Below are 27,026 nucleotides of genomic sequence, written 5' to 3' on the forward strand. Positions count from 1 at the left end.
ACATTCATACATTGCCTGGGGAAGAAGGACCTGCCCCCTAAGCACATAAATGGGAAAAAATCACAGAAATAAAATACACAATTGATTTAATATTCCTTTATTGTTTTTCCCACAATCACTTTCGCGCCTCGATAAAAATCTATATTTTGTTTGCAGAATGTTTATTCCTGAGCTCCGTTAAATTGTATCATACAAAACATAGGACAAAATAAAACTTTTCAAAACAACTCAGTTAAGCAATGTTTAGGGATTTAAGGTTGTTGCAACCTTAACGCTGCAAAGGACAGATAGCAAGTTGTAGCTAAATACAGAGGTAGAAAGCTAGTCACAGCTTTTGTTTTGTACAAAAGGTTATATAATACCTTTACCAGTGCTATAGTTACGACAGCCATTTTTTTTCTGAATTCCAAGACCATTGGAAGTACCATGTTTGGTTTAACTGCAAGATTAATAACATGGAAATAAAATTCAGCTTTCCTTACTTGCATATATGTTAATACCGGTAGGTATATATAATGTTTGCATTTTGTTCCTTAGATCAGTGTTTCTCAACCTTGGCAACTTGAAGATGTCTGGACTTCAACTCCCAGAATTCCCCAGCCAGCGAATGCTGGCTGGGGAATTCTGGGAGTTGAAGTCCAGACATCTTCAAGTTGCCAAGGTTGAGAAACACTGCCTTAGATAATCAGTTCTTACATTTATTTGCTGATAGTAGTATTCTGTAGATGATAGTATGAAGTTTTCATGAAATTTGCTATAGCATCAAGACACTTGGGTAAAGGTGCTCATGCTCACCAAAATCTAATTAATAGATAAACCCATTGTATGAATGGAAGATTAAATAATAGAAACATTCAGTATAGTTGTACTAATTCTCATCAACTGATATGCTTTTGTTTACATAGAAGAAAACCACTTAATTGTGAGACAACATCATAGCATTCCAGAATGTTTCTTAACTCTGATTTAGTCCTCAGCTGTTTCAATTTACTGGTTATATTAATGGAATAATTCATTAAACAAAGATCTATGGGTTATATTGATCCTGTGAGATCGAAGAATTAGTTCTAACCATTTTTTCAAAAGTTGTATGGCATGTTACTCAATACATCATAAGTTAAAGCAGTGTTTTTCAACCACTGTGCCGTGGCACACTAGTGTGCTGTGACATAGTGTAAGGTGTGTCGTGGGAAAATTACTTTATATATAGTCAATATAGGCACAGAGTTAAATTTTTTTAACATTTTCTAATGGTGGTGTGCCTCGTGATTTTTTTCATGAAAAAAGTGTGCCTTTGCACAAAAAAGGTTGAAAAACACTGAGTTAAAGAATAATTTAAGTATCCAAATTGGTAGAATTACTGATAGGGAGTATATGCCTTCAAATTAGCACTAGGCAGAATAATGATACACAAAATTATTTGGTGAGAATACACAGGCATTGCTCGACTTACAACAGTTTGTTTAGTGACAGCTCAAAGTTACAATGGCGTTGGGGGGGAATCATGTGACCAGTCACATGATCAAAATTCAGCCGCTTGGCAACTGACACATATTTATGAGTTGCAGCGACCTAGGGTTGCGTGATCACCTTTTGCAACCTCCTTAATGGGGAAGCCAGATTCATTTAACACTTCCTAACTAACTGCAGTGATACACTTTACAACTGTGGCAAGAAAGGTCGTAAAGTGGGCCAAAACTCACTTAACTGTCTTGCCTAGCAACAGAAATTTGGGCCTCAAAAAAGTTGAGGACTGCCTGCACTTTTGACTTGATTTTGAGATACTTTTTTTTTAGAATTATTCTTCCCAATGGTATAATTTAATTCACAAAGTTAAAAATCATTCCGATGTGTTTTTAAAAGAATACACCTCACTTCTGGCCTACAACAAATGTGGGAAAGAACTTTAGGGAAACCAATTCAGCTGAACTGAAGAGTTATTTTAAAAGGCAACATTTCATATCATCCAATGTTACTTCTTGTCTGCCCTTGCATGCATGTGTATGCATGTGTACAACAAATATACACATAAACATATATACACAGAATCGTGAAATCAAATCCATTTCCATTCTGCTACTCGAGTCTTAAAATTGATTAAAATGGCAGTGAATCATTTTGTTATATTTCATGCTAAAACAGGAGTATTCTATACCCAATTCGTCAGGAGCAAATTTGTACCAGAAATGAAAACGGAACACTTGTTAATCATTTACCCATAATCTACAGCAAGTGGCCCTAACCCCAGGGATGTGGACAGGTACCACTCCGTGGCCTATAAGGAACGGGGCCACGCAAGCAATGGGCAAGCTTCATCTCTACGGGATATATGTTGTGCGCGAAATCATCCCTCCCCCAGTTCATGGAAAAGCTGTCTTCCACAATTTAAGTCATTAACAATGCTCAAAAGAATTCAAGAGTAGTACATAATGTTTGACAGCATTATAAAATGAGAACATTGTAATGATAAAGATAGCCATATTTATAATTTGTTAAAATGATAAATCTGCATACAGAAACTTCCGAAGTCAACCAATTAAACTAAATAATGAATCCTGAATATCCAATATGTATATTAAACCTGTGAACACCTCAAAAATGATTTTAGTGTTTCACATCTCAATACCATTCTGTTCTTTAAAGCAACACACTTTTTTTTCAGGCTTTCATGACAGAATGAAAAATGTTTCTGTAAACTCTTGTGTTAATTTTATTGAGTGTGACTCTTAAATCAGCAGCATCTTCCAGGATGCTAGTAGTCCTAATGCACATTAATATTATGTTATGAATATTAACTCAACATAGGTTGTTATGTCCAGGCACTCCAGAGTTATGAGGGAAGATTCTCGATGGTCTCTCTCGCCTTGATTGGTTTTTTGCAAACATTTTATTATCCAAAGTAGGTAACATCAGGGGTAATCACAACCATGACTAGCACTGATGTTACCCAATTTGGGTAATGAAACATCTGCAAGAAAACAACCAAACTCAGCATCAAGGACCCCCCATTTCAATCCTGATTACAAATATTCTCCTTTATTGGGTCTCCAAAGTTAAAATTCTACATAAAATTTTGAGAAGAAACGTTAGTTTTCAAAACATAATTAAGTATGGCATTTGAACAAAAAGTTTCTTCTAGTGAATCAATCTTAGCAATAATTCAAAATGAAAACTATATAATCTTACACAGTTTTCATTTTGAATTATTACTAAGTGATTCACTATATTGACTTCCAAATTTGGACCAAAGTAGCTGATACTACTGAACCAATACAACTTTGCTTTATAGACTTGATTTTATTCCACCTATTGAATATTAATGTCTGTGAACTGCTGGAGTTTGGAACAAGTGCCTTTCAAATATTGATTCATTTTGAAAATGTCTTAGTACAAACTACAAGAAGCTTTATTTTAACAAGCTATCTAATAGTAGACTTATTTTCAGCATTTCTACTCGGACTGGTCATTAAAATACTGAAAACACATCTTTATAAGGTTATGAAACAAATCATTTACTTTTTTAAAAAAAAGTTAGGCAAAAAGTAGACATAATTACAAATGTTAAAAATCTGGCATTGCTCCAGTATTCTGTGCAAGACAAATGGTGTCAGAGACAAATTATGCACCGTTAAGAGAAAAGCCACTCTGTTCGTAATTTAAAAAAAATTCCTATGTGAAGGTTATTATCCATTCCAAACAGCTGAGAAGTAATAGCCATCTTTTTTTTCTTAAATGTATTGCAAATTCCCTTATTTATTGCTTTAAATGAAACTCCCTTGGGTTAAGTTCTAGTTTTCCTTTTATCTTCAAAAAGACTCTTCAACAAGTACACCTGAACAGCTGACACTATAATCATTACTGCCATGTTGACTATGGACCAGAAGTTTACCCTGTCATAATTGCTTTCTTGTATATTTCTATCACGAGCTTCAAATGCTTTGAGCAGGTTTTGAATCTGAATGCTTTTGCCAAGCCGAGCCTTCACACTGTTGACAGATTCCTAGGGGAAAAAACAACACAACCACTAAGTTTTAAAATCAAATATTTTTAAAGAAAAAAAAAATAGAACAGAAATTTGAACATTACTCCTAATGTTGACATTGTGAGATCATGCTCCATCCCTCAGCTGTCCACAGGCCATTGTTCCTAGCTACAATGTTCTGGTCAAGCATGGCACGACAAAACAGCGCTCGTCAAAATCGCGGCGATAAAATCGCGGCGCTAAAGCCGCGACGTCATCACCACGCATTATCACCGCCGCGGCAACAGAAGGGCGCTTTAAAACGGCGGCGCGGCAAAAAGCCGACTTCAATTAAGGTAAGGGTTAGGATTAGGTTTAGGGGTTTGTTTTAGGGTTAGGTTTAGCGTTAAGTTTAGGTTTAGGGTTAGGTTTAGGGTACTGAGTGCTTGGGAATGCGCAAATTTGCCCTCCGCGATTATGTCATCGCGGTAGGGTCGCATTTTTCCTTAGCGCTTAGAACAGCGCGAATTAGTCTTCACGCTTATGTCTCCGCGGATAAGGGCTTCGCGGATTTGTGGTGGAACCCTGGTCAAGAAGTCTTTTATTCGTACTTGAGAGACCGCCTTCTGCCAATTACCTCCCTGCGACCAATTAGATCTCATAGACTAGGCCTCCTCAGAGTTCCATCTGCCAGCCAGTGCCGGCTGGCAACTACAAGGAGGAGAGCCTTCTCAGTAGTAGCTCCGACCCTTTGGAACGATCTCCCCGTGGAGATTCGTACCCTCACCACCGTCCAGGCCTTCCGCATAGCCCTTAAGACCTGGCTAGCCCGTCAGGGCTGGGGACAAAGATAATTGCCCCCACCCGAATGATGAATGAATGTTGCTCATTATTTTATTCTATGTTTTGTCTGTGTTATTGTTTGTATATCCCTCCCTTGATTTTATGTAAGCCGCCCTGAGTCCCCTCAGGGAAAAGGGCGGCCTATAAATGTTAATAAAACCCTAAACCCTTATTCACATAGGCAGCTGAAAGGACTCTTCTGCTTTTCATATACTAGGTGGAGGTAAAGCTAAAGATTCCCCTAGTCATTCCCAACTCTAGGGGGCGGTGCTCAACTCCGTTTCAAAGCCAAAAAGTCTGAAGACATCTCTGTGGTCATGTGGCCGGCATGACTAAATGCCGAAGGTGCGCGGAACGCTGTTCCCTTCCCACCAAAGGTGGTTCCTATTTTTCTACTTGCATTTTTACGTGCTTTCGAACTGCTAGGTTGGCAGAAGCTGGGACAAGTCACGGGAGCTCCCTCCGTTATGCAGCGCTAGGGATTCGAACCACCAAACTGCTGACCTTTCTGATCGACAAGCTCAGCATCTTAGCCACTGAGCCACCGTGTCCCTTTTTTTCGTATACCATATACTACTAAAATATTGCAAGACCACAAATCATCCTTTTTCAGCCAGACTTGATCAGCTAAAAATTCCTTTGATCTCAATGTTCTCTAAGATGAATATAGTTTTTTTTTTTAATTTTAGCACCCGTAACACTCCTGACACGCCAATCTTTATGTTTGTAAATACAGGTAGTCCTCAACTTATGACCACAATCGAGCCCAACATTTATGTGTCAAGTGAGAAATTTGTTAAGTGAGCTTTGCCCCAATTTATGACGGCCACATTTGTTAAGCGAATCACTGAAGTTGTTAGTAACTTGGTTATTAAGTGAATCTGGCTTCCCCATTGACTTCGCTTGTCCGAAGGTTACAAAAGATGATCACATGAACTCAGGGCACTGCAGCCGTCATAAATAAGAACCAGTTGTCAAACATCTGAATGTGAATCACATGACTATAGGGATGCTGCAACAATCATAAGTGGAAAATGGTCATAAGCCACTTTTCAGTGTTGTAACTTTGGTCACTAAATGAACTGTTGTAAGTCGAGGACTGCCTGTATACTATTCCAGGGTTGCTATTCCAAGCACGTATGCCCCCTTTATCTCATTCTTCCACCACAGAGAAAAAGTGAAGTTTTCAAAACATTCTGAATTTGAACCACTTTGAATCCTAATAAAAAATGCCCGTGGCACGACAAAACCGCGCTCGACTAAGCCACGCCCGATTAAACCGCGTCGCTGACGTCATCAACAGAGCGACAACAGCGAGCGTGGAGAAAGAAGGGCGCTTTAAATAGCGCTTTGAAAGCAAGCCGATTCAACTTAAGGTAAGGGTTAGGTTTAGGTTAAGGGTTAGGGTTAGGTTAAGGGTTAGGATTAGGTTAAGGGTTAGGTTTAGGATTAGGTTTAGGGGGATTAGGTTTAGGGGTTAATTTTAGGTTTAGCGTTTACAGCGTGCTTCTGTCTCCGCGCTGTTGTCGCCCTGTTGATGACGTCAGCTACGCGGTTTCGTCGAGCACGGTTTAGTCGAACGCGGTTTTGTGGTGGAACCAAAAATGCCAATAGTGTGTATTGCACGAAGTAAATGTTTATGTAATCAATAGGGATAGATGTGCAATAGATGCTACATTGTCCTGTTTGCAATCCAATTTTGATTCAGTGAAAAAAAGAACCAACAGTTATACATTCCACAAGAGCTGGCTGTGTTACATACCAGAATATCTTCTAACTTCATATCTAGAAGCTCTGTTCCAGTTGCATATTTTCCCCAATCATCTTCTTCTTCTCCCATGTTATCTAAGATCAGTTCAAAGAAAATCACTTTCTCTGATAGGGTGCTAAATGTGTTGTCAAAGCAGAACATGTAATCACCTTCCTCTGTCTCCACTCTGTTAACATAAGACATTGCACTTTAATACACTGTAGAGGCAGTTATATTCCTTCTAAATCTCTTAATGACAGTACTCTGAAACTTTAAAAGGATACAGCTAATTTTACATCTTCTAAACTGTTGCAGCACCATGAGTTGCTAGAAATTTGCAGGGATGCTGTGCAATTGTTAAGGAAAAGAGCAATATTGAACATCTGTTGGACATTGGCTTAATATTGCCGTTTCCCTTAAAACTTTAAAACATCCCACAGTTATCTTGGTGAGTTCACTATCTGTCTTAAACCACGATTCCCAAACTCACAACACAGCATGCCATGGAAAGAATTGTAGACACTAAAGACACTGTGAAGCAAAAAACTTTGGGAACTTCCAACTTAGCCTATTCCAGCTGCAGAAAGACAAGATTTTAAGTAATCTCCCTTTCCATAGCAATTCCCTATACCTTGCTTCATATCTTTCAAAAAGATCTCACCATCTTTTAGACAATTTGGGGGAGAGGGGGACGTACAGCAAGGATCGCTCAACCCTTCTGTGAATTTTCTTTTTTCAAAACTCAGGATCTGCCAAGTGGTTTTCTAAACTTACGTGTGGACACCGTCTGATTTTCTCTGTTCAAAAACTATGGTCTCATGTTTTGGCGATACGAGGTGAAAATCCACATCTAAACCTGCTCCGTCTAGTACCTAAGAATGCAACAAAGATAGAAATTAAACGAGTCCTCATCAACTTAAGAAATTGGCATATGATGTTTTTAAAAACCGGTCTTAAAGTGAACAAAGTGATATAAATCTGTGAATGAGACATGGAAGCCATTGAGGACATCTAATTTATATAGTAAGGGAGAACTGCAGATATAGTTGATAACAGTACATCAAAATATTATTTAATAGACTAGATAAACATGGCCCAAGATTTTGTGAAAGCAACAGCCTTTTTACTCTAGCCCCGTGATGGCGAACCTATGGCATGCGTGTTACAGGTGGCATGCAGAGCCATTTGTTAGGGCATGCGAGGCGTCGCCCTGTCAGCTCCAGAGCGCATGCGCGCGCTGGTCAGCTGACTTCGGCCTTCTTTTGAGGTCATTTTTCGCCCTCTGGAGGCTTCCTTGAAGGCTTCTTGAAAAACTGGCCCTATGGGCAAACCGGAAGTTCAGGAATGGACTTCCAGTTTGTTCATAGGGCCGTTTTTTGCCCTCCGGAGGCTTCCCTGAAGGCTGTAGAGGGCAAAAAACGGCGCTACGAGCAAACCGGAAGTCACTTCTGGTTTGTCTGAAGGGCCGTTTTTCACGCTCTGGAGGCTTCAAGGAAAGGAAGCCTCCTGAAGGCTCCAGAGATCGGAAAACGGCCTTACAGACAACCGGAAGTCATCGTTCCCAAACTTCCGGGTTCCCCATAGGGCCATTTTTCACCCTCCCCAGGCTCCTAGAAAGCCTCTAGAGCCAGGGGAGGATGAAAAAAGCGTGCCAAAAGCGGGGGAGGGGGAGTGCCGGTCGTGTGCGCATGCGCGCGAGGCGTGGTGACACGTTCATGCGGACTGGGGTCGCATGCACAACCCCCTGCGCTCCCCCTACTTTTGTCACGGGAGCCAAAAAAGGTTTGCCATCAACTGTTCCAGCCTTTCCTTTGTTCTTCATGTTACAAAGAACAATAGCAGCATTCTTTACAAAAAAAAAAACACCCTGCCATGACACAAAGATACTTATTCCATGGTTGACATCTATGCCACCTATGGCACTTAGCATCTTCTATTTGTATAACCCAAGTCACCTTGAGATAGTTGGCAGATCAATTTTATGCACACACAGATCAAAATAACCACTCCTTTCCCAATAGTGAAAAGGAAATTTAAAAGAATACTAATATGGCAGGGGTTAATTTGAAATGAACTTTCTAGTAACCTTAAGTAGAATTAATCTACAAATCCATTTGCTTTGTCATTAAGAAATCATGCTGCATAAAATACGGAAAAGAATAAAAGTACACGTAAGCAATAAGCAACAGGTTGTTCTGTGCCACTGGAGAGGAACCTGTTCATATCCAACGTCGTCAAATTCTCATTTAAACTATCTATTCATCTCAGTCAGTTCATTGTAGGCTTATTTGGCTTAATCTGAGTATACTGCAGAATTTTGTTATGTAGACTTGTCAGTCCAAGCTTCTTCTTCTTTTTAATTAAAAGTTTTAATACGTTTTACAATTATATACCTTTCCCCTTCCCTCCCTCTCCCCACAATCCCACATCCCTTCCCCCCTCCCCCCCAGAGCAAATATAGGGTATAAACATTTAGCAATCATACACTAAAATAAACTAACTAACTTTAGCATCGTCCCTCGCTTGTACTTTAACTCCCCTTTTGTAAAGCTAACTTTAGATAAGTTGTAACATTCCTTGTTCATTCATTCATAAGCGAACTGAAATTTCTTAGTCCCATATTTATTTTGAATACAGTCAATCCATCTTCTCCATTCCAGCTTGTATTTCTCATCTGAATGGTCCTTGAGGTATGCTGATATTTTAGCCATCTCTGCTAAGTTTGTTACTTTCAACGTCCATTCTTGAATGGTAGGCAATTAGCAATAGCAATAGCAGTAGACTTATATACCGCTTCATAGGCCTTACAGGCCTCTCTAAGCGGTTTACAGAGAGTCAGCATATTGCCCCCAACAATCTGGGTCCAATTCTTCCTTCTTCCAGTACTGCGCCACCAACAGTCTTGCTGCCGTTGTTAAATTCAGAATCAAGTTAGTCTCTATAACTGTACAGTCTGTAATTATACCTAACAAGAATAACTGAGGATTAAACTTTATCCTCTTTTTAAGAATATTTTGAATAATCCACCATATTTTTATCCAAAATGCTTTGACTTTTTTTTACAAGTCCACCATATATGATAATACGTAGCATCAGCACAATCACATCTCCAACATTTAGATTGTAAATTCGGAGACATGCAAGCTAATTTTTTAGGATCTAAGTGCCATCTATAAGACATCTTGTAAAGCTTCTAAAAACCAGTTTGATCAAGCTGTGTCACTGATCTTTAGCTAGTCTGTTTGCTCTGTAAAACAAACACGAACTACCACATTCCCTCAACCTAGACTAGCCATCACATGGACATGTAGGACTTTCAGGTTCCTAGCAAGCATGGCCAATAATCAAACTAGAAGTAATGATGGCACATGTAACCTATTCATCTGGAATGTACCAAGTTGGGAAAGGCTAGATGATGGCCAGAGATGTGAATGCTTCATTCTTTAAAGTTTTGATACTGCAAATAATTTTTTCCAAAGCACCTGAAGGCCAGACAAGGAATAATGGATGGAAACTGATCAAGGAGAAATTTACCCTAGAAATAAGAAGAAATATTCCAACAGTGAGAACATGGAACAGCTTGCCTTCAGAAGTTGTGGGAGCTTCTAAGATCAATGTAGAGATGTCATTAATTTCTTTATTTCTTTTTTCTCAATAGATTTTAGACTGTGCTTGTTAAAAATCCATACTGTGTACGGGTTCTGGGAAGTCGGGGGGGGGGAGGAGGAGGGGGTTGGGGGGAGGGTGGAGGGAGGGAGAGGTATACATTAGGCTAGACAAGAATTTGGTGGTAAATTAGAACTATTTTGATACACAAAAAATTGTACTCCGATGTCTTACTGATGGAGGAATGATGAAATGTTTGTTTTAAAAGAAATAAAACTTCTGAACTGGAAAAAAAAAGAAGAACAAAGTAATAATCCATGATAACAACTGATGAGTTTCACATCAGAAAGTTTCATGAGCTACAAAAGGGAAATTACTATCAGGCTTCATATTAATAAAAGCAAAACTAAAATCTTCAAAAAAAAAGAAGTTGTGGGAGCTTCATCATTGGAAGCTTTCAATAAGAGACCGGACTGGACTGTCATCTGTCAGAAATGATATCCTGCTTAGACGGAGATTGGACTGGATGACCTACATCCATGATGGCAAACCTATGGCATGTGTGCCGGAAGTGGCATGGAGAGCCATCTCTCCGGGCACACCAGCAGTTGCCCGTTGCTCTTCTGAATACCGGTGTGCACATGCACACTAGGACAGCTGGTCTTCACACGCGCACCAGAAACCAAAAGACCAGCACGCATGCAGGAAATTAGAAACTCAGCTTCCTGGCGCATACATGTGTGCTGAGAAATTGCTCGAGTGTGTGCTCCAATTTCAACACTCGGTGATGAAAAGGTTTGCCAACCCTGACCTACAGAGCACCTTCCAACTCTGCTATTCTATTCTGTTACGTAATAAAAGACGAATAGGTCCTAAATATTTGACTTGCAACTTTTAAATTAAAATCCAAGACCAAAAAAAATATGATTATATTCCCATAATATAATATAGAGCCGAGGTGGCGCAGTGGTTAAATGCAGCACTGCAGGCTACTTCAGCTGACTGCAGTTCGGCTGTTCAAATCTCACTGGCTCAGGGTTGACTCAGCCTTCCAAGGTGGGTAAAAATCGTGACCCGTCAAAACCGCGGTCCACAAAAGCGCGCTTGACGAAAGCGCGCATTTGACGTCATCACAGCGCGACGAAAAAAATTAAAAATTTAAATAAAAATAAAATTAAAGCAAGCCGATTCACATAAAGGTAAGGGTTAGGTTTAGGTTAAGGGTTAGGTTTAGAGCGTTAGGGTTACGTTTAGCGTTAGGTTAAAGGTTAGCGTTAGGTTTAGCGTTAGGTTAAGGGTTAGGTTTAGGGTTAGATTTAGGGTTAGATTAAGGGTTAGGTTTAGGGTTAGGTTTGGGGGGGTTAGGGTAAGGTTTTCGCTTTATTTTTACATTTATCGATCACAGCGCGATGTTTTCGTCGCGCTGTGATGACGTCACGTATGCGCTTTCGTCGAGCGCGGTTTTGTGGTGGAACTGGTAAAAATGAGGACCCGGATTGTTGTTGGGGGCAATATGCTGACTCTCTGTAAACCGCTTAGAGAGGGCTGTAAGCCCTATGAAGCGGTACATAAGTCTAACTGCTATTGCTATAATCACACTTGCGTTTCTGCAATATTAACACAAGGTTTGTGCCCTGCCTATCTCCATGTGAATCTGGGCAGAGTGACCAATCCTTTACGTCACTTTCTTTCTAGCTGCCGAAAATAAGTGTGCAGTGTAAGAGGAAACCGCAGATGTGAACTTTTTTCCCAGGACAGTGTCTTTGAAGCTCATACTTCCTCTTTAAGCAGGGGATATTTTCCTCTTGTGGCTTGAATCAAAAGCTTGCCTACCGATTCTTGGGAAAACTCGGGGCACTGAACTTCAACCCGGGCACCCATATATCAAAACGCACCACCAGCTGCCCCCCTCTCCCCTTTCTAGAGCCAAGGTGGCGCAGTGGTTAAATGCAGCACTGCAGGCTACTGCTAGATCAGCAGTTCAGCGGTTCAAATCCCACTAGGCTCAAGGTTGACTCAGCCTTCCATCCTTCCGAGGTGGGTAAAATGAGGACCCGGATTGTTGTTGGGGGCAATATGCTGACTCTCTGTAAACCGCTTAGAGAGGGCTGAAAGCCCTATGAAGCGGTATATAAGTCTACTGCTATTGCTATATTGCTACAGGCGATCGAACCCGGATCTTCCACCTTCCTCACCTGGAATTCGATCTCCAACGTGGCATCCTTCTTCATGGACTGGAAGAAGCACTCCTTGCGGCCGGCGGGTAACGTGAAGGTGAAGTCGCTGTCTAGCGAAGCAACAAACCCCCAAACTCCAGGCGGTGGGAGCAGCAGCAGCAACGGGACGGAGACCAGCCAACGCTGCCCGGTCGCCGTCCTCATCCTCAAAAGCTCCGCAAACGGGGGAAGAAGAGTCCGGAAACTGCAAGCCGCAGATCGCAACTCGCGCCACCTCCAACCAGGGCGAGTCTCACACGTGTCGTCGGGACGTGCAGAGTTACGACGGTGAGAGTTGTTAATAAGAGAAAGAATACCCACAATTCACAGCCTGGAGGAGGAGGCGGGGTGCGTCCAGAAAGACACGCCCCCTTTAAATAAAAAAAAAACGTCGGTGGGTCTCTTAAAAAAGGAGCGGCTTTGAAGAGCTCGCGTTCGCAAGGCACGTCGGGGGATGTAGTCCGCCCTGCGTTCAAAATGAGAAAGAAGGAGACTACCGCAGGACTACCACTCCCGAGAGCGCGAGGGGCCGAGACAAACGAACCAATAGGCGGCGACCGCTTCCTTTTTAAAGCGTCTTCTATTCGCGGACGACTTCTTCTTTTTTTTTTTAAACCTTCGATCCTGCGCGGTTAGAACGAGCAGTTCCCAGGACCGCGAATTGAAAAGCAAAAGTAAAGCGTTACGCTGACTCCTTATATATGTATATATTAAAAAAAAACCGCGGAGGGAGGGGATAAGAAAGGGATTCTTTTTTTCGTGGGAGCCTATCCAAAGGCTCGAAAGGTTACCTTGGTGACGTCGTTCCCAACTGTCAATCCGAGAGGGGGGGGGAGGCTTTTTAATATTTGGGTCGCTGTAATGCGGCTCTTCATAGGGTTCAATGGGGGCGCAAGGATTCCTCGCTCTATGGGGAGGGGGGGGAGGAGAAAGACGTTGCTAGGCAACGGAAAGCTTGCGGCCTGGAACCCGCGTGAATCCAGGCGGTTCAGTAGCTGAGGGAGAGAAAGCGGCGGTGCCTTTGAGCGAGGAGCCATTTATTTATTCGTTTTATTTTATTTTCACGGTTTTAACCTCCCGTTTCTCCGAGCGTTACTCTTTTGGGGGCGACCCGGAGCCCTGAGAGAAAGCATGAAATTACATATAGAGGTGAGGGAGGAGCAATATTGAGAGTCTCGGCCGGTTGCTGGTGGCGGAGACTGAACTGAATTTCGGGAATAAAGACCGAAAAAGGGGCGGTGAAGAAGCCCTTCTGAGGGGAGGAAAAAAGCGCCATAAGGTTTTTTTCTCTCTCTCACGACCCTTTAAAAAAAATGAGCCTAAAGTAGCTTCTGTTTTATGGTTTATATTTATCAGTATTTGCCATATTAACAATTAAAATGGATGCCTTCGTAGAATATGTATTGAATCGTGTAAAAAATATTAAGCCGATTAGATATTAATCAATAAAATAGGAACAAAAATCCTATTAAAAAAATAACAATAGGAAGAGTATCATGGCTTTAAATTTTTGCAAATATATCCTACGTGTCTGGCAAATAATTTTTTGGACCCCCTGAAAGGAACACTGAACACTAGAGGAATTAGTAAGAGCTTCAGGATCCCTTACCTTTGAATGTTATTTTTATGATAATTTTTGTTAGATTTTTAAAATAGAAACATGAACTAATAGCGAAAATATAAAAGAGGAAAGAGAGAATAAAGCCAAGAGCGCAGAAAGAAAAAGAATGCAAAGAAATCATTTCTGAAGAAGTGACTTTTATGACCATTTTTTACAGTTACAATTGTTTGCAGCCATGGTCATGTGATCAAAATTCAGATGTTTGGCAACTGACTCGTATTTATAACAGTCACAGTGTCCTGGAATAATGGGACCACCTTTTACTAACTTTTGCCAATCAAATTCATTGGGGAAGCTAGATTCACTTAACTGTTACTAACTTAATAACTGCTGTAAGTGATTCACTTAATAAGTGTCGCAAGGAAGGTTGTAAGATGTGTTTGGCTTTCTTGCATGTACACCAAGCATGATAAAAAGGGTTCCACCACAAAACCGCGGTAGACTAAAGCGCGCTCGACGAAAGTGCATACGTGACGTCATCACAGCGTGACAAAAACAGCACGCTGTGAGCGGGAAACTTAAAAATAATGCGAAAACCTTACCCTAACCCCCCCAAACCTAAGCCTAACCCTTAACCTAACCCTAAACCTAACCCTATACCTAACACTAACCCTTAACCTAACCCTAAACCTTCACCTAACCCTAACCCTTAACCTAACCCTAAACCTAACCCTTACCTTTATGTGAATCGGCTTGCTGTAAAAGCGCTTATTAAAGCGCCCTTTTTCCCCAGCGGTATATTTGTATATTATAGCCAAACATTTGTCCCATTTTATCATAAATTCACTTTTTTCTTGTTTCAAATTTAACAAAAGGTTATATGTTCATCAATTTGTACATAGTTCTGAAAACAGGTTAATTCAGTATAGAGTTAAATGTTAACATCATTCACATGTATAAGAGTGTAACTTCTATAGTATAAATACATATTAAAATGAGTAATGCCTACTATTCAGAAAACCTAAGCCAGTTGAAACTACTGTAATTTTAAAGAAATTTCAAAGGAAAAAATGGATTCAATTATAAAAAAGTTGTTCAGTAATGCCAGATAAGTAATGTATTTAATGTTTCTTTCCTAATAAAAGAGATCTTAATAAAGCTGAATATGTACTGTAAATATCAAACTAATTCTGCTAGAGAGCTGCCTCATCTAGGCTGAAATTGACTTGTATTTCCTTCAGTGGTCTAATCAGGAACATCTTGTCTGGTTTAAAGCTCAATTTAGCTGTCATCCAGTCCATCACTACCACGAGTCCCAGATTTAGTACATCAGCATCTAGTACCTTGATGATTCTCCTAATAAAGATTTAGAATGAACCCTGAGGATACAGGTGTATCTATGGAAATCTTACATACATCTGTATCTATGGAATATTAATGTACTAACATGAAGGAGTATAGCATTATAAATAGCATTATCTTTAAAACAACCTCCATGGCATTCAAATCAGTATAGTAGACCCTGCATTGGTTGGATTTCTGTTAACTAGAGTATGTGATTTGTGCACCCGTTGTATTTATGCAGGGCACTTTCTCCTAGTTATTACCTTCTATTCATCATTGGGTATTATTATTCAACTTACAGTATTCCTATCAATTTAACATGACCATAAATTGAAGGTTTTTTTTTTCCAAACAACTAATTGTTTGATAAGAAACAGCAGTATGAAAGTGGCTGAATGTATTTGTGCAGCTAGAGTTAACATTGCTTTCTGTAATGATGAGAATTAAAAAGCAATTTTTCAAAGTGAAAGATATTACTGTTCTTTTTTTTAGTTATTTATTTCAGACAAATGAATATAAATGGAACCTAACTCATGGGCTTCCAGTGACCAACAAGAAGATGTGGAAGATTTGCTTGCGAACATTGTAGCATTAAGAGGTCATCTAAAGAAAACAGAAAAAACTTTACAAGACTTGGGAGAACAACTTTATAGGTATAGCTGTATGGAACTAAAGTTACTGTTACTGATACGATTATTTACATTGTGTTTATATCCTAACCTGAGATTTTCTGTAAGAATAATTAGTGTAAAAAATTAAATATGTTTCTTTTTTTTTTCCAGTAATAATTCACGTAATTCTGAACTTGCCGTTCATGAGCTTGAAATTTTAACACTGGAAGATCTGGCTGATACTTCTGAATTGCAGAATTATACTGTGAGCAAAATGTCTCGGCATAACAGTGATTCTTCAAGGAAATCCAGGAGCAAAGTAATTATTTGAGAATTTGCTCATTTCTAGCAGTATGCCTACATTATCTTTGATTTATCCCAAATCATGTTACTGTTGATCCTTAAAATTAAAAATGAACAACATTTGTGTTTATTACAAATGTGGTTTTTTTGTAGTTATACTCACTGGCTTTTGATAAGAGCATGGAAGAGGAAAATGAACTTCTAAGGGACAAACTGAATGTAGTCCGTGAAAACAATGCTTCGTTAATTTCTCAGAACCACAAACTAATGAATGAAATTGAAACAATAAAGTTTGAACTGAACCAGTCAAGAGCACAAGTAGGTATCTTAAAAAGCATGTTTATTACCTGCTATATTGTTAATTACATCCTATAATATTCTCATTATGTTGAATTGTAATGTGTAATGTTTTTATGTTACCACTTAGGAATATTTAGGTGCATTTTTTTAATATTACCTTGGCTCAGATTTGAAGGGGTGAATTTTAAAGTGGCATAATGATGTATTTTACTCTATTAAAACCATTGTTCCATCTTTCTATATTTATTATTGTATGTATATTCCAGCATAACTCTGGAGTGCCTTGAGCAATTTCAATTTCAACTTGGTATACAGATGACACCCTCTGGAAACAAATACTGGGGGGGGGGGTAAAATACCTCTGGGGGGGGTGTGTCTGTCTCTGTGTGTTCCAGCATAACCCTGGAATTCCTGGGCCATTAAGGAGAATGAGTGCGGCATCCTAGAGCAGCAATTGTTTGTGATGTCAGTTCCTTCGCAGCTTCCTCTGGAAAGCCAGCCATGACATTCATCCTCCAGTGGACCAATGGAGAAGCGCCTGATGGATTTGGGGCAAAGTGCCAGGATTGTAGACAGGACAGGAAAGAGGAACGCATGGGAGGGGGAAGGCAGAGGGTAGGGTTGATGGGCATGGGAGCAGAGGGAAGAAAGGCCCCTCTTAATGGCTTCCTGTTAGACAAACACTTCAGGGCAAAGTGCCAGGATCATAGACAGAGTGAGAAAGAGGAGCGCATGGGAAGGGGAAGGGAGAGGGCAGAGAATGGGGGGAAGAAAGGCCCCTCTCAATGGCTCCCTGTCATTTGTAGACTTTGACGTCTATAAATACCAGGGCAACACCAGGTTATGAGTTAGTGGACTACAAACCTTGATATGTCTCTTTCACACATTACATTTTAAGCGCCCACAGCAGTATTAGATCACCAAAAATCAGTCCTAAGCTTGCAACATTTTATAGCTTTTGTTTTTGCTATAATTGTCAGTGTTTAAGTATATTGTTAAGTGAAAAAGACAAATATTCATAGAATATTTTTATTTCTATTGGGTTATCGACTAACTTAAAGTATCATGCTATGTGCAGATTAAAAAATTGGAAATTAGTAAAGGAATACTGTATTTATATTGCTAATTATTGAAGTTTTTGGAATAATTTGGAATAATGTTTGGAAGTAGCAAAAAATAGATTGAAAAAGAAGTTTGTAATCCAATAAGTATACAAATGATCTATTAAAAAGAACAATAATGGATCCTTCCCTTTTACCTTATTTTTCCAGATATCTTTCCTGGAATCTACTTTGGGTACACGTTCAGTCCATATTCCAATATTAGAAGAACAGATAGTAAACTTGGAAGCAGATGTTCAAGCTCAGGATAGACTTCTAAAGTAATTGTTGTTTAAATTATTTTTACTAATTTGCAAGGTTGTTTCATTTACTATTTTCCACTTGGAGCTTGGTTCACTCATTTCATATTGAGATGAATGTTGTATTAAGCTGTATCAAGTTGGGGTTTTCTTTCTGATAATAAGGTATGCTCTAGGCCCTCCTGTTTTGGGAATTCTTTATCTCTTTATCTCTTGTTTTGAAGGGGGTTGCACTATCCCAAACAGAGCCAGAGCAAATTTGGGGATCCTCCTAAACTTATAGCTCTGTTTGAGGACTAGATAGCAACGGTGACCAGGTCAGTCTTTGCAGAGCTTTGTGTTATGTGCCAGTTTCACCTTTTCCTTGGATAGGAGTCTCTGCTCACTGTCACTCACAGCTTGGTCATCTTCTGGATAGACTATTCTATAGTCCATTGGAATCTGTTAATTAGCATTCTTGAGATATTTGTATTGTATCTTTATTTGATGGGTTTGTCTGTGTTTGCTTGTTTTTATTTCAGTTAATTGTCTACTTATTTTCTATTGGGGAGGGGCTGATGTTTTAAAAAAAATATTGTTGTTGTTAGTTGCCAGAGTCTTTGGTTTGAAGTGAGTAATGATAGTGAATGTAGAAATGAATGAATGTTCTACCTCTTCCTATCTTCCTAGAAAACTAATTTGAATACAGGATAGCAATTGGGATTGGAATATCCATTGGTAAATAATGTCATAAAGTGCAATAGTATCGCTTAGTAATTGCAATCCCTGAGTCCTGGTTGCCGTCATTAAGTGAATACCTTGATCATTAAGCGATGCAACTTCCTGCTGGCTTCCCATAATCAAAATCAATGGTGAATCCTCAGGAAACTGCAAGTCCATGCCCACAGATATGTGAGAAGGGGTGAGGGGTGCATGGAAGTATGGGGATGGGTAAGGAATATACATGAGATCCACTGCATGGCATGGCAGGAGTGTATGAGTGCACAAGCGGTGTACAAAAGGCATGGGTCAGGGAAGGCAGGCAAAAGACGCAAGTCAGGAGTGTGTGTGACAGGCATGGTGTGGATTAGGGAGTGTGATTATTCATATGAGTTGTGTGAATTGGGCAAAGTATTGGGCAAAGGTGGTGTGCAAGAGGCAAGTCACTGGCAGAGTTGGGGACAGTGCAAGGAGGTGTGTAATAGATGCCAATCAGTTGAGAAGGGTTCACAAAGGTATGTGACGGGCACCATGCAGGTCAAGGAGGGGGCCCGGGGATATGGGGTGGGGGTGCAGAGGTGTGTGACTGGGTGATGTAAATGCAGAAGGACTTGGCAGAGAGTAAATGGATGGGAGAAACTTACCCAGTTACCTGCTGGCTTCCGCAGTGTCTTTTTGGAGAAGTTGGTAAGAAAGATGACAAATAGCAATCATATGAGGCACATAAGTATGATGGGTTGCCAAGCACCAGATCATGATCATGTGACCATGAAAGGAATAGAATAAAAATTTATTGTCACTTTAAATGCACACTAATCAGCATATATTAAAATGAAATTTCATTGCATTCAGCTCTCAAAAGATAAGCATTATATATATACTCAATACATACACACATGTGACACAGAGAAACATAACAGTCTAGTTTGAATGTATATGTATACATGGCACAAAAATAATGCTGGGATTGGCAGAACTCTGAGGACCACTCATAACCACTATTCATTCAGTGCCATCATAACTTGGAACAGTCATTTACCTAACAGTTGTAGATCAAGGAGTCCTGGTAAATAATGTTCTGATCTTTAGTGCAGGTGTCCCCAATCCCTGGGCCACAGACCACTAACGGGCTTTGAGCCATTTAGAACCGGGGCATGGAAGTGGCGAGTGAGTGCACATGTATCCACACTTGCAGTGGGCAAGGGCATGCACGTGCTCCATTGGTGCGAGCAGCAGTCCCACGTGCCCACCGCTGGCATGGAACCATCCACCCACCCCATCTATTCCTCCTGGGCAGAAAGGTTGGGAGACTCTGCCTTAGTGTACATTATTCTGACCTTTATTTCAAATTTCTATACTGAAAATGTGATTGGAATTGGGGAGATGAGAATGCTTTCCATCTGTTAATATATTTGCTATAAGTAAACTTACCATATTGTTTTAAAATCTGTATTTTAGAGATGCAGAAGATAAGTTAGAAGAAAGCCAGAAAATGCTAATGGAAAAAGAATATGATTTGCAGCAATTAAAGGAGGATTATAGAAAAATGAAACATGATTTAATTGGATGGTCCAAACAAGGGAAGAGGTGACAAATTACATGCATTTTTGTGTTTAATTCTGAAATCTTGATAGTATACATTTTTGCTGTAGAATAATTTTTAATATGCTCAATATTTTTTAAAATAAAGTAGCATTCAGCTGTATTGCTGTATGTCATATGTTTGAGTGCATATTGAATATATAAACAAAATCAGGTTGTACTGGTTTTTGAACCAATAGAAATTCCTTGAGGCTGACAAAATCAAGTACATTGAAATCAAGAAAGTTAATAGTAAATACATCATGAGATTGAAGATCTTAAAATCCAAAATCAGTGAAGGAAATACCATCAAGAAAACATTTGGGCAATTCTAGTTATTGGATACACAGCTAGAATAATGGACTGGACTCTGCTTAAATTTATAGTTGTTATGATTGGTGGGATTACTGGGTATTTTAATGAAATGGCTGCTGCTAAGTAACAATTGGGGGAGGGCCAAACTGAGACATTGAAATAGCCCTTCTGTTTCTCTTGTTTATAGTTTCAAAGTTGTTATATAAAGAAAGCTATGATGTAAGCATGTAGAAACAGGATTCTTATTCAGGCCTACATTTTAAATATTATAGGCACTGGTTTAAATGTGCAGAGTGTTAAATGAACAATGGATTCTTTGTTTTTTATATGTAGCTATTGCATCTGCAAAGCTGTTATTGGCATGGAAATAAATGGTAGTGTCTCACTTATACAATTCTTTAGCTGGAGAGAGGAAATAATATCTAACATTTCCAATTTGCATACATTTCAGGCTTTACTTTCAGACTTAAATTTATTGGCTTGAAAATAGATGTAGAAAATTATCGGTTAATTTATGCTGTTGCTCTATTTTAGTGGCTGTGCATATTCTATAACTACTCAGATTGAACTTTACTGCTGTGCTCTGAGATACACTCAAAATTTACTTATGTATTAAATTTATATGCTGCCCATCCTATTATTAAGCAACTTGGGAGGTTTACAAAATGTTCTTGCTGGAATAGATCTGCTTATGAAGAAATTTTTGATCAAAGCTATAAATCCAATAAACAAACAAAGCTAAATTTATTCTTAATTTCTCATGAAAAACATGTAATTTGACATTTTGAAGATCTTTATGTAAACCTTTTTAAAACAGGTATGTCTGAATGATATCCAACAAATATATATTCTCTGATGTTCAGTTATTGTCTTTGTGTTGATGAACCATTTTTTTACCCCTTTAAACTGAGTTGCTATTTTCATTTGAAGAACTGAACAGCAAAGAAATGAAGCACTGTATAATGCTGAGGAGTTGACAAGAACATTTAAACAATACAAAGAGAAAATAACTAATAAACTGGAAAAGGTAAGAAAAGACTCCCAAGATATTTATTAGAACATTTTATATACCATGAAGCTATGAATTCAACTATTAGTTCTAAAACTAAAGTCACTACTAATATGTTTTTGCCTGTACCATGATAGCATCTTAGCCATTAAAAATCAGATTTATTGTAAATCACAAATATAATTCCTTGCTAAAAGGTTTGGATGATAGACAGAATGTAATGCTAGTTTATAAGAATTTAAAAGGATACAGATTTACACAGGAAAAAGTCTATTTGTCCAAAATGAGCTGATAATTCAATAGACATGCATATGGTTGCATTATTTTTACTTATTTACTTAAATAACAAAACTCTAGAAAACTAAATCATTAAATAATACCCGCAAAGAAAGAAACAAAAATAACCCAAATTACACATAGTCCTCAACTTACAATCACCCATTTAACAATTGTTCAAAGTTACAATGGCACTGAAAAAATGATTACCGTATTTTCACCCATATAACCCGCGGGTTATATGCGTTTTTTGCATGCACAGCGCCCCCCTGCGGGTTATATGCGTGGGCGGGGTATACGGAAAATATTTTACACGATCGGAGGCTTGCACAGGCTTCTTTCTCCGTTTCTTCCCCCACCCCGATCTCAGCTGTTTCCTTCTCCTCCGTTCCTTTCCTCTTCCCCAGCTTGCGCAGGCTTCTTTCTCCGTTTCTTCCCCCACCCCGATCTCAGCTGTTTCCTTCTCCTCCGTTCCTTTCCTCTTCCCCAGCTTGCGCAGGCTTCTTTCTCCGTTTCTTCCCCCCCCCCATCTCAGCTGTTTCCCTTCTCTTTTACTCGTCGCGGGTTATATGCGTGGGCGGGGTATACGGGAAATATTTTACACAATCCGGAAAACCCGCGGGTTATTCGCGTGTGCGGGTTATTTGCGTGGGCGGGTTATATGGGTGAAAATACGGTAACAACTAATCTTTGCACTTTCGACCATTGCATCATTCCAGGGATCACGTGATCTAGGTGCTTGGCAGACTGATTTCTACTTTATTTTATTATTTGATAAACAGTGGGTTGATTCTGAATATTTTTTCTTTTATTCAGGTCCAAGTTGAAGAACAAATTTTAGAAAAAAAGTTAATAAACTGTGTAAATGAAAAGGAGAAGTTGCTCACCCAATGTAACGCCTATAAAAGTGAGCTTGAAAACATAAAAGGTCAATTGAGGTAAGAGTCTATGCTAGATTTTGGCATTTAAACATAGAATTGCTTTTATGATCATGAAGTATTTTGACATTTGATAATGGTTAATGAAAATAGTTGTATGTCCCATTCAAGCCTTATAAAGCATATTTTGTCCAGAATACAGTTTTAATATTAATGGTGATTGGATTCTTCACATTCTTGTGTATTATTTTGTATTCCACAGAATACATTTTAGATTTTGAAATATTAGCATTAGATTATTAGCAAATAGGTCGTGAGAGCCACAATTTAGTGGTTGAGGCATCAGGCTAGAAATCGGGAAGTTGTGAGTGCTAGTCCTGCTTTAGGCACAAAGCCAGCTGGATGACTTTGAGCCAGTCAGTCTCTCTCAGCCTTTGGAACCAGGCATTGGCAAGCCACTTCTGAAATCTTTCCAAGAAAACTGCAGGGACTTGTCCAGGCAATAACCAGGAATTAAGATTGACTTAAAGGCACGCACAAATAGGTCTATATTGCCATGTCCGGTGGCAATAAATATCTTAAGCCAAAAGCTTTTCAAAATGGAAAAATCACTGAACAATCTTTTATACTATAATATGCAATTGGTTTATTGCAAAGTTTGAGAGAATTGTTATTTTTTTCTGGATTTCAAGAGTGAGATTTAAATCTTCCTCCATTTCAATTTGAAACTCCATTTTTTACACACTGACAAATGCTTCCAATAATGAAGTTGTTCCTAAACAGGTATAAGGAGCTAATTTTTTTCAGAGTCATGAGAGAGACTTGATTATCATTATAAACCTGATTTATTATTGAGTTTATGTGTGTGGGGGACACTGTATCTAGAACCACAGGGTACCACTTTGTAATTGTTCATGGCAGGCCTTGTGGAAAATGACACCTATATTTTGGAAAGTTGTCTCCCCTGAAATTTGTGAGGTACCTACTGTTATATCTTGTAGGCATCTGTTGGAGATTAATCCCTTTTGTCAGGTCTTTTTTATATAAAAGCTAGCTTAATATTCTTCCCATTTTCCTTTCCTTTTGTTTTTTTCTCTTACTGTATATTTTATATTGTTTTAATTCATACTTTTTATAGTTTATTTTATGTTTTCTCAATCACATTGGATGCTTTGGTTTATATATATATATAGGCAAAGTAAAAAAGGCAACAGTAAAAAATATTGGGTTTCTGTCTGGATGGTCTCTTGTGACGAGCCTAATGACAGAGAGTGGAAGTGTGACCTTCCTCCCATACTTGGGCATACCAGGGGTTGTGACTTTAAGTATATACCTCCCACCATGGCTGGCTGATAAGGAGTCGTTCTCTGTAGCTCAAATGGTTAACTCCCTGCCTGGGAGGCAATGGAGCACAGGTTCGATTCCCAAACTTGGGTATGGCTAGCTGATGAGAGCTAAATAGCTTGAAATAGATCTATACTAGTCTCCCTTTATTTATTTATCAGCATAAATATAACAAAAATGTAACAAAAAGGCAACAGTAAAAAATATTGGGTTTCTGTCTGGATGGTCTCTTGTGACGAGCCTAATGACAGAGAGTGGAAGTGTGACCTTCCTTTGTAACTTTCAGAAGAAAGGGTTCACTTAACTATTGTGGATTCACTTAATGACCACTAGAAAAATGTCATAAAATTGGATCTTGGCATGTGGAATGCCTAAACTTACAACTGGAAATCTAGTCCCAATTATTGTCATAGGTAGAGGACTACCTATAAAATATTCTTAATAATCATTTTGAAAAGAAAAAAAATCTGACAATTAAAATTCAAAACTAATCCCTGGAATCTGGAATTGCTGGATGCCACAAATTAGATGCTGAGAATTGCCCCAATAAGCCCTTGATTTATTGTCCATAGACTTTATGGTTTACAAAAGAATAGTATGGTATGTGAAAAACAAAATTTTAATTTCTGTTTTTAGCTATTAGGTGTATTTTCATAAAACACTATAGAAAACCAAAGTATATTGTTCCAAGAACTATACTACTATAAAAGACAAATACATGCAAGTGTATTTAACCATTTAACCTCTTTCTGTCAGTGGGCAATACTGCACAATTTTCTTTGATGCTACAAGTCTCAAAACAAAATATTTAAAACTGGTTAGCTTGTGAGAAGATATGACCATTTAATTTTGCTTATCTGTTTAGATAGATAGAGAGATAGACAGCTAACAATAGTATGTGTGTATGAGGATATATATATGTATGTATGTATGTATGTATGAATGCATGCATGCATGCATGTATATATGTATATGTATGCATATGTGTGTGTGTGTATGTATGTATGTATGTATATATATATACATACACACACACATATATCAATATTAAAATGGTGATGGGCTTGTGTCAATTTATATAATTAACTTGTGTATTTTTGTGCCTGAAGTCTTCAAGTTGTCAAAGATATGAAGATTTCATATTTCAAAAGATTGTAAATCCACAGCCTGATTTTTAGAATCCACTTTCAAAATAAAATTGGGAATCAAACAATTATTGTCAAATAAATCATGTTGACAATAAGATAATTTTGAAGAACCTGTTTAATTTTGTTTTGCATTTTAGACAATTAACTGAAGAGAACTGTACTGGAATACAAAACCTTAAAACTATGGAAGCAAAAATGTCTGAAATGGAATTTTTGCTCAAACATTCTCAGCAAAAGAATCAGATCCTTGAAAATAAACTTCAGGAACAAAAAGCAGGACTTCAAGAAAAAAGTGCCATAATAAATGAAAATGTAGATTTAAAAGCACTAATTGAACGACAAAAAGACGAGCTTAACTTGCATTGTCAAGAAATTCAACGTTCCAAAATTGAACTGAAAACTTTAGAAAATGTTATTTTCCAGTTGACCAAAAGCTCATCAAAAGAGGTACAATGATTTCTCTGAAACTTTTTGAAGGATCTATTAACTGTCTGTGTATATTTGTGTGTCTATACTTTCAAGGAAGCCCTGCTTTGTAGTAACTGTCTAGACTAGGCCCCTGCTGATTTTTGGCAAGATTTTCAGAAGTGGCTTGCTATTGCCATCTTTTTTAGGGTTGAAAGACTGGCCCAAGGCCACCCACTCATTTTGTTCCTAAGGCAGGACTAAAATACATATATTAACAGTGATAAAATGCAAACTCCTCTCTGTATAAATGAAGAGTGCCTTTATCTCTATATAGAAGGATCCTTCTGTATCTGTGATGGGGAACCTATGGCACGCGTGCCACAGGTGGCAGGTGGAGCCATTTCCAAGGCATTGCTCTATCAGCTCCTCTGAATGAATAGAATAACTGCATTTATACACCCTTACCTTGACTAGTTGCTGAACAGCTAAGAAAATATTCAAAACGAATTACCGTAGAACAGCGGTTCCCAACCTTTCCGGCTTTACGAACTCACAGAGGAGAGAGAGGGAATGGTTCTGGCATGAGTGGAGGGCTAGCACATGTAGCTCCATTTGCTGATCACACAAATGGAGCTTCACACTTGCACACTCACCCATACGCATTTGTCCCATTGCTTCTGCGGTCTGATTCCAAACTTGCTGCGGTCTGGTAATGGGCCATGACCCAGGGGTTGGAGACCTCTGCTATAGAATGATCTGTCAGTAGTACACTATGTAGATAAAGAAAGCAATTCCAAACAGGAACTGCTGTGCCATTCTTCTTCTTTCCCCTGATAAAGTGCTTTTGGAAACACAGTTGTTCCTAATACAGGTAGTCCTTGACTTATCACTACAATTGAGCCCAAAATTTCTGTTGTTAAGCGAGATATTTTTTAAGTGAGATATTTGCCCCATTGTATGATATTTTTTGCCACAGTTAAGGTCCCCATTGACTTTGCTTGTCAGAAGGTTGGAAAAGGTGATCACATGACCCGAGGACATATGATTGAGGTGCCAAGTGTATAAATTTTGATCACGTGGCCATGGGGATGCTACAATGGTCGTAAGTGTGAAAAATGGTCATAAATCACTTTTTTCGGTGCCACTGTAAATTTCAACGGTCACCAAACAAATGGTTATAAGTTGAGGATTACTTATAACGGTAGATATTTATGAAGTATTAACTATAGTCCCTTTTTTGCTATAAGAACTACACTTTTAATGAGGGAAAGAAAATAAAAAATTGAAATGGTGCAGAAGGGACAAAAATATAGGGAATATATTTGTTTTTCCTTTTCTCATTTATCTTACATATTTTTAGGAAATATCCTCACAATTTCCCAACATTTAAAAAGTTGAGATGGCCTCATCACTCCTGACTTTTCAAAGATCCTCCAAGACAGGTTTACTTGTGAGGTGGCTCCATTATTGTTAATATGCCTCTATCTTTTTCTTTTCTTGTTTACTTCTGCTT

The 27,026-nt window shown here is 38.7% G+C and overlaps 2 protein-coding genes across 6 annotated transcripts in view; one reads left to right on the forward strand and one right to left on the reverse strand.

Moving 5' to 3' along the window:
- Positions 1 to 81: 81 nt before the first annotated feature.
- On the reverse strand, positions 82 to 12,664 carry TMED5 (transmembrane p24 trafficking protein 5). 2 transcript variants are annotated; one of them, XR_015697244.1, is made up of 5 exons: positions 12,356 to 12,664; positions 7,329 to 7,426; positions 6,567 to 6,741; positions 961 to 4,000; positions 82 to 553 (listed from the first exon to the last, which is right to left on the reverse strand). XR_015697244.1 is itself a non-coding variant. In XM_087719256.1 (4 exons), the coding sequence occupies exons 1-4, from the start codon at positions 12,539 to 12,541 to the stop codon at positions 3,782 to 3,784; spliced, it is 678 nt and encodes a 225-aa protein (XP_087575382.1). In that variant the 5' UTR covers positions 12,542 to 12,664; the 3' UTR covers positions 676 to 3,781. The 2 variants fall into 2 exon arrangements, 1 of the variants encoding a protein (XP_087575382.1); XM_087719256.1 differs by lacking the exon at positions 82 to 553 and having other exon boundaries at positions 676 to 4,000.
- The window catches only part of CCDC18 (coiled-coil domain containing 18), a 35,441-nt gene continuing 20,944 nt past the window's right edge, over positions 12,530 to 27,026 (forward strand). The window contains exons 1-9 of one of the 4 annotated variants that reach the window (XM_087719252.1): positions 12,530 to 12,664; positions 15,774 to 15,934; positions 16,064 to 16,211; positions 16,349 to 16,513; positions 17,767 to 17,876; positions 20,013 to 20,141; positions 21,381 to 21,477; positions 22,552 to 22,673; positions 25,243 to 25,552. In XM_087719252.1, the coding sequence (XP_087575378.1) occupies positions 15,801 to 15,934; positions 16,064 to 16,211; positions 16,349 to 16,513; positions 17,767 to 17,876; positions 20,013 to 20,141; positions 21,381 to 21,477; positions 22,552 to 22,673; positions 25,243 to 25,552 (1,215 nt within the window). In that variant the 5' untranslated portion in view covers positions 12,530 to 12,664; positions 15,774 to 15,800. Of the gene's footprint in view, positions 12,665 to 12,948; positions 13,051 to 13,379; positions 13,526 to 15,773; positions 15,935 to 16,063; positions 16,212 to 16,348; positions 16,514 to 17,766; positions 17,877 to 20,012; positions 20,142 to 21,380; positions 21,478 to 22,551; positions 22,674 to 25,242; positions 25,553 to 27,026 lie in introns of those variants that run through there. The other 3 variants (XM_087719253.1, XM_087719250.1, XM_087719251.1) reach the window with 3 other exon arrangements.

This window comes from Thamnophis sirtalis, unplaced genomic scaffold, assembly GCF_051295495.1.
Source record: "Thamnophis sirtalis isolate CommonGarterSnake01/CBP01778 unplaced genomic scaffold, rThaSir2_p1.2 scaffold_7, whole genome shotgun sequence".
NCBI classification, from domain to species: Eukaryota; Metazoa; Chordata; class Lepidosauria; order Squamata; family Natricidae; genus Thamnophis; species Thamnophis sirtalis.